This window comes from Microtus ochrogaster, chromosome 1 (genome assembly GCF_000317375.1).
Source record: "Microtus ochrogaster isolate Prairie Vole_2 chromosome 1, MicOch1.0, whole genome shotgun sequence".
NCBI lineage: Eukaryota > Metazoa > Chordata > Mammalia > Rodentia > Cricetidae > Microtus > Microtus ochrogaster.
The window spans coordinates 3,925,272-3,933,532 of record NC_022009.1 but is presented as its reverse complement, the minus strand read 5'-3'; the positions used below and the strand labels follow the sequence as shown (position 1 = coordinate 3,933,532).

General features: G+C 42.7%; 1 protein-coding gene and 1 non-coding gene across 2 annotated transcripts in view; both read right to left on the bottom strand.

Moving 5' to 3' along the window:
- The window catches only part of Togaram1 (TOG array regulator of axonemal microtubules 1), a 67,149-nt gene extending 58,895 nt beyond the window's left edge, over positions 1-8,254 (bottom strand). Inside the window, exon 1 of the mRNA XM_013349067.2 lies at positions 5,912-8,254. Within this exon, the coding sequence (XP_013204521.1) occupies positions 5,912-7,954 (2,043 nt within the window). The 5' untranslated portion in view covers positions 7,955-8,254. The remainder of the gene's footprint in view (positions 1-5,911) is intronic.
- Positions 1,949-2,054, bottom strand: LOC113457031. The gene has a single exon (XR_003377689.1). It is a non-coding gene; the product is annotated as a U6 spliceosomal RNA (small nuclear RNA).
- Positions 8,255-8,261: the final 7 nt, after the last annotated feature.

Below are 8,261 nucleotides of genomic sequence, written 5' to 3'. Positions count from 1 at the left end.
GTCCACAGGCCAGAAGAGGGAACCAGATCTCATTACAGATGGTTGTGAGCCACCATGTGGTTGCTGGGAATTGAACTCAGGACCTCTGGAAGAACAGCCAGTGCTCTTAACCTCTGAGCCATCTCTCCAGCTCTAAATTACACTTCTTAAATCAAAGAAAAAATATTAAGCGAAATTTAAACAAATTTCAAATTAGATAAAGATGTTTCTGGAATGACAAAATTGTTTCCATAATTAAAAATTGAAGTTGTTGGGCCAGCAAGACGGCTCATCAGGTAAAGACTGAAGCCAAACCTGATGACCAGAGTTCAGTCCCCACAGCCCACATGGCTCAAGGAGAGAACCAACTCCCTCAAGCTGTGCTATGACTTCCCTGCAGGTGTTATAGCACAAATGCTCCCCACTTCCTTCCAAAAAAATATATATATAATATAAACAAGAAAAAGAACAAGTAACTAAAAGCAGAGGGAAAAAGTAATAAAAATTAGCATAGAAATCAATGAAAACAGAGGGAGGCTTTTTGAAAAGATCAATAAAACTGATAAGGCTACATATAGAAACACATATTTCTAACAGCAGAAATTAAAGAGAAGCACACAAATCACATCAATATTAGGAAGAAACAGATCATTTGACCAGGTCTACCTCTAAATTCAATGAATAGTCACCTTTGAGAACAGAAAGCACCATGCTCAGCTATGTTCACTAGTGAAATCTAGTCAACATTTGTAGAAGGAATTATGACAATTCTGTACAATCTTCCTTAGAAGGCAGACACGTAAGGCCCACTTCCTACCTCACTCTAGGAGGCTGGCACAGATGCAATTTCATGCCACTGAGAAGAAGGCAAATGTGAGGAAATAAGGGATGGAGAGGAGAGCAGGGATGAGCATTCATAGCACAGAGGTTGTGTATGTACGGCGATCAAACTATCCCTTATGTGACCACAATGGAGAGTCCCGTGCACACAGACTTGCCAAAACCCCATAGAATATACAAGGCAGGAGAAAGGCCTAAGGTAAAGGATGAACATTTTAGTTCGTCTTACTGTGCTTTTGCTGACTCTACCACTGTGATGTGCTTACCAACCATGTGCTAGAAGCTGGGAGCAGGCTATTTAAGTGTGGGCAGGGAATTCACAAATCACCTGCACTTTCCATTGTGGCTATCATCCTAACTCTGCTCTAAAAACAAACAGTAACAATAAAAATACATATGTACATGTTTTAAAGATGTACATTTTCAAATGCGTATCTCTTTAGTCCATGCCCTCATTTTACATAACTTACGATGGATTTCTACAGGCATTTCTACAGGCATTTCTGAATAAATATCCACAACTTGATTACTATGATAAATTTCAGTCTCACCACAGAAGCTTTCAATGGAAATGAGTCCAAACTAGATTTCAGAAATGTACTCATTTTCTGATTTCTGTTGTTATGATCAGCACCAGAACCATTTTATTAGTAGTATTAGCATTTTGATATAGATGTCCTTTAGCCCTTTTTGGCCTTTAAGTCACTAAGTAGTCAAAGACTGCCTGCCTCACCTCCTAAGTGCTAGTATTATAAGCATGTGCCACCACACCATACCCAGCCAGAACAGAATCCACTTTTTAACACTTATTTCTCTTTAGCACTTATTTCTTTTTAGTTTATTTATTTTTTAAAAAAACAATCTTCCCCGCCACTGCCTCCCCTTAATAAATAAATAAATAATTAATTTGAAAAACCCAATCTTTTCTCATTTTACATATCAATCCCAGTCTACTCCATCCCAGCCTCCCGCTGCCTCTACTTCCCTACCCCACCCCACCCCCCATCCACTCCTCCAAGAGGGTAAGGTTTCCTATGGGAAGTCAACAAAGTATAGCACATTGCTTTGAGGCAGAACCAAGGCCCTCCCTACTATATCTAAGCTGAGCAAGATATCCCTCCAAAGAGAAAAAAATATGGACCACCTCACAGAGTTGCGTGTCATCCTTGCACAGGGGCCATGCTGATCTTCTCTGTATGTTCCTATTTTAGTATATGTGCTGCCAAAGCAAGCACCAGAACAGAATCTTAATATACTCACTAAACATTTTAGACATCTTAGACACAGGGCAAGCAGCCCTAAGAACAATTCTTACAGAAAGTTAACTACTACCAGTTAATGTTTATAAAACATGGCAGTAATCATATAAACAGACTACATAAATCTGAAAACTATTTTCAAAGCAATCTATACATTTCGGAATTGGAGGGCCAGGGAATTTGGCTTAGCAACAAAGTACTTTCCTAGCAAGTATGAGCCCTGAGTTCAATCCTCAGTACAAATATTAAGCAAACAAAAAAGACGGAACTGGACATATAGCCTAACAGAATGCGTACCTAGTATATTAAGGCCCTAGGTTCAATCCCAGCACCGCGACAAATAAATAAATCCAACCCTTTGTTAGAACAGGCGAGAAATGAGAACACCTAGAGGTCAGTTCCATCTGCCTCAGTACTGCGTGTGGCAGGAAGTCTAAATGTCAAAATGTATTATACAAACTGTAAATCCCTGACTTACAATTTGTAGTAATAGGAGCGGCAGGGCTTCGTCCCCAGCACCCCGGCCGCCTGCTAGCTTATGCCCCAAAATAATTACATGGACACTGTATTCTTTTAAACACTGCTTGGCCCATTAACTCTAGCCCTTACAGGCTAATTCTCATATCCCGATCAACCCATCTCTAATAATCTGTGTAGCATCAGTCTTACCTGGAAAGATTCTAGCCTACGTCCATCCTGGGTCTGAGCTTCATGCATCTGCCTCAGAGAGCAGAGCTATCGCATCTGCCTGGGAGAGGGGAGCATGGCATCTCTGCTCCAGAGCAGAGCTGTCAAGTCTGAGCTCACTTCCTCTTCCTCCCAGCATTCTGTTCTGTTTACTCCACCCACCTATGTTCTAACCAATAAAATGGGCCAAGGCAGTTTCTTTATTTTTTAACCAATGACCTTCCTCCATCAACAATTTTTATTTTATGGTGGTGCAAAAGCAATATGCACTCATTAGAAGCAGTACTTTAAATTTTGGTCCTTCCTTGCAATGCTGACCAGTAGCAAGTTAGCCCCAGGGTCATAAGCAGAAATACCCTCTTCTCCACAGTTTACCAGGCCTCTAAGCTATGACGTTCAGTAGGCCAGATTTATAAAATTTTCAAGTTACAAGAAGGCTACTGGGGTATAAATCCATCATAAGGAGCATCAGCATTTGCTCTGCCAAAGAATAAGGTTATTTAAAGTTTTGTTGGTTGTTATGTTTTTGCTTTTATTTCATTTTTGTAGTGCTGGAGAAGAAACCAGGGGCCATGTCAGGCAAATACTGTGTCACTGAGCTACATCTCCAACTCTTTCAAGAGTCTTAATAAAACTATGTGACAATTCAAAGTACACAAATAACTATGGACCTAGACGCCTTTAATGCCAGAATTCCAGAAGTGGATCTTTGTGAGTTCAAGGCCAGCCTCGTTTACATAATAAGTTCTAGGAGAGTCAGAACAACAGAGTGAGACCCTATCTCTTGGAGGAAAAAAACAAAAAAATAACACCAAACAAACCAAACCAAACAAACAACAAAAAGAACCACAAAGAAATCTTGAACTTCATTTACAATGATGTTGGAAGTTAGGCTCTTGGTTACAAAGAAGGAAGACCAAATACGGAAAAAAAGAAAACGGCAAAGAACCCTCAAGGCCCAATTCAATTGGGATTACTCAGGAGCTTGTTTTAAATAAGAAGATAATCTTGGTTCTCCCCACTGAAGGAATGATCTACAATAGCAAGAATTAGTACTGAGTGGGAGCATATGCAGAATTTGGTTTTGAAATATTACACTACCATATTGCCAATATTAGGAACCTACAGGAAAAAAACTCAGCAGATCCCAGTGTGAAGCTAGAAAAATACCAGGTAAACCTTGGTACTTAATTAAGAAAATACTCAAATACTAGTCATGCCCAAAGATCACAGGAGCCAGTCATTGGTCAAACATGGGTATTTCGGCGTCAAAAACCTTAACCAGATGACCAACACAAAATGAACTAAATGGTATTTTGAACAGGTTTTATCCCATAGTACTTTGTCTGGGCATTTTTTTTTAAACCTTACAGATCTTTTGCTTATATGTTATGGTTTTTGATATGTGTTCGAGTGTTTTTTGTGCTTTTTCTTTGGCTTTTTTTTCCTGTTTGTTTATTTTGTCCTATTCTGGATTGTTATTTTTTAGCTTCTTGTTTATTTCCTACTGGGAGAAAAACTGTAGATCTGGGTGGGTAGGGAGCTGGGAGGAGTTGGGGAGGAGAAACCTTGATCAGAATATATTGCATGAAAAAGATTTTCAATAAAAAATTGAATTGCAAATAAATTTTTAAAAACTTAATTTGGGGTTGGAAAGAAGGTTCAGCAGTTCAGGGCTCTTGCTGCTTTTACAGAGGACAGAGTTCTGTCCCCAGCACTTACACCGCCAGTCAATGAATCCTATAACTTCTCTAGCTCCACGAAATCTGATACCCTCTTCTGGTTTCCACAGGCATGTACACACATGAACATACATGTACACACACACACAGACACAGAGAGAGAGAGAAATCTTTTAAAAAAACAAACTCAATTTTAAGAAGCAAAAATTAAAGATAGATTAAAATAATTACACACAAATAATTTTAGGCAACAAATATAGAAGAAATGCTTTTTGTCTTTAATTACACTCTTTGTAGCTCTCAATGCAATAACTAATAGAAGTAAAAATACTTACTGGATGTCAAAATCAATAAGTAAAACATTGTTGAGTTATTTGTAGGGTCTCAATGTAACATCTATAGTAACAGGGAAAATATACCTTTCTATTGGATCTTGTTGTCAGTTTAGATCAAATGACAAAATGATGAGTTCCTCAAGGTGGGGCAATCCCACTGTGTGGTATCCATTACTTAGATAATATATTTGCTAAGAATTTTTATCTTCAGTCTAATCATACAGAAACAATCAGATAAATTTACAATGTGAGATATTGCACAAAACAATTGCCCCAGCCTTTCGGAAGAAAAGGGACGAGCCATGGAAAAACATACAAATCCCACAAACAAGCAGGGACATAACACTAGATAAAAAGACAATAGTCACAACATCCATGACTGGATCTTGATGATAAAAAGCAAAATAAAAAATATACAACACAGTTTGGGAACAGATGAAGAAATTTAAATAAAAGCTATATACTATTCAACTACTATTAATATTCTGAAGCACAGCAATACAGTTATAAAATAACTTATTTTAGGGGACGTATGTCAAAATATTAAGGAATGAAAATCAAAATTTGTGCTATTTACTATCAAACGGTTCATAAAATATGGAGCAAATATTCCAAGATGTTAACAGGCAAATAAAGATAAGGAACATGAGTAGTCACTTACCCTGAATTACATGTAGATTTGTAAATTTTAAAATAAAAACTTTTCAGAGACAGGAACCTGAGTTCAAAGGTCAGAACCCAGGAGGCTTTTTTGATTTGTTGTAGTGGGATTATTCTCCTTGCGCCGGCATTCCACAGCACTCTGTGTTTCTAGTCTAGCACTTAACGGACAGGTGAACTGCCAGTTTGCAACCTTCTCCAGAAACCACTTGGCAATGGAATTAGTTCATCATCCAGTGTGTACTAGGTATTTGGTGTCTGTTGTATGACTGAGTGACATGATGAAAATAAGCCATAATTGAAACCATTTATTGTCCCTATCATATTCATCCTCAAATTTAACCAAGAAGAAACCCTATCAAATGGACTTACATAACTTGTACCACTATAATGGATGTCCGTATTAGCACTTAATTCAAAATTTTCATTGTAAATTCTTTCATTTTCAACTCAAGAAAATTAAGCATACCTGCTCTGTATCTTTAGTGTCCTTTGAATTGGAGGTCTGGTTTTCTCCAGGCTGCTCGTTTTCCCATGGTAATTTATTTTTCCCTTTCCCAGCACTTAAGACCCTTCGGGTACAGATCGTTGGGCTGTAGGATCCATACAGCTGCATGCTGTCCCGCGTGTGGTCACCACAGTAACAGTGTGCACTCTGAGTTCTGTTTCCAGACATAAGCCAGTCTGTATCTGCACCATGTGCCAAATGGCTGGACCTACCCTGGGCAGAAGATGGCATGAGGATGGCATACTCCACAAATCCCTGCTCTGTTAGCCGTGGCAGAGTCTTTCTGGCCAATCTGGCCTGCACGGCGTTCATCACTCCATCTCCGTTATCTTGCAATTCAACAGTATCTACAGCTTTAAAAAGGACATTGGTTTTCCCTGAGCCCATTGATGACGCCAAAACAGCAAAGGCTTCTAGAGCTGCTTGGCGTACCCTGCGTTTACTATCCACGAGAGCTGGAGCAAGATCAAACGACAGTTTGGGTAAGTCAAAATCCTCACTGGGATAGGTCAGGAGGGAACAGATGCAAATGTTCACTACTTCCTCTCTGACCCTGGAATGTTTATGTTTAAGATTTTCCAGGAGCAAACAGAGCACCTGCTGAGGGCCTACTTCTTTCATTAGCTTTAGAAAGATCTTCATGTATTCCTGCTTGATCACCAACTTGTTGTCGGCCAGCACTTTCACAGAAGCTGCTATAACTGGTCCCAAGAACTGTTGGACCTGCTCCCCCAGGCAAATAACCAGCAAATGCAGAACTTGAAGTGTGCCATGGACCACTTTGAAATTGGAATCGTCTAACAAATTATACAATAAGCTAATGAAACCAACAAGACTAGAATGAGGGGTAGAACTTGGGTTAAATTTTCCCAGCAGCTGTTTTAGTTCTTCAACAGCCTGAGTCCTGTTCTTATAGTCTTCCTGATCCAGCAATCTCGCGTGCAGCTCCTGAGGAATAATCCCGAATTTCAGATTGCTATTGGAAAAAGTCGCTATACAAGGGGCAGGATCTTCAGAAAACCCAGAGGCTTCAAGCTCCAAATAATAAGGAACCTGACTTCCAAACTGGGACTCCAGGCGGCGATTGTAGTGCCTCCGCAGAGCAGAGGGCAGTCGAGAGATGTAGGATTGAAACCTCTCTTGACCAAGCCGTTCCCCAATTTGTTGAAGTGTGGAGAATGCTGTCTCAGATTCTTCTTCCATCTCTTGATCGCCAAGTTTTCGGGCCAGAGATATTATTACTTCAGTGAGATCCAAGCCCAGCAATAAATCCTCAGGAGTAAGCAAGACAGGGAGCAACAGCGCGGTGGATGCTCTAAGCCGGGCATCTGGACTCTCCAGGCCTTGTATAAGCGTTCTAAGTACTTGGCCAGAACTGCGCCTCAGACATATATGTAGGATCTGTAGCGCATCCTTCCGTAGGGCTGGATTATCTTCTCGTAATGAGACAACTAGTTGGGGCAAAAGCGCTAAACTAAAGGCCTCTTCCAGCTGACCTGCCTCCCCCTGGCCTCGAAGAACGTCAGAGAGGAGCTGCAAGCAGAGCCTCTTTTCATCACTCCCGCCTTCCACCAGCACTCGGCCGAGCGCCCGATACAAGGCTTCCTTGCGGCGGGGAAAGCCAAGCCGGCCGCCCCGCCGCGGCAAGGCAGCCTGCAAAGCCTGGAACGCCTCGGAGGGATCCGGGGCGGTGCGCAGGAGTTGAAGGAGCCGCGTCTCCTCTTCATCTCCTCCCGACAACCCACTCCCGGGCCCCGACCAGCTACTGGACACGGCCTCCGCGGGCAAGAGCAGGGTCGAAGTCAGAGGCGACGGCGTCGAGGGGCAGGAGCCGTGATCCCCGGCAGCCCCGCGGCAGTAGTAGTTTTTCTCGCCTCTCATTGTGCCCCCAGCTCGACGCCCATCAGTCCCTGGAGCGGAAGGACGACTGCGGCTCGGGAGGCGATAGGAACCCACGGCTGCAAGGGGCGGCGGCAGGAGCAGCTCGGAAGGCGCGGCCGCCATGGAGGGTCGTCGGGTAGCGACGGCTGGAGGGAACCATCGCCGTCTCGGGAGGGCTGGATGAAGCCCAGCCTTCCAGCTCCTCTCCGAGGCCCGAGGTGCAGAGATGGCGAGGAATGGCTCCGGTCAGCTGCCAGGCCGCTCGGGCCCTCCACTCCCGGAGCCAGCCTCCGGCAATATGGCCCCCGCCTGTGCCGGGGACCCCACAGCCGCCACCCGGCGTAACCAGGGCCACCACGTGACCAAACCGAGCGCTTCCATGGTGATGCACCCAGCTCGGACCTCTTGACCCGGAAATCAACCTCCCGAA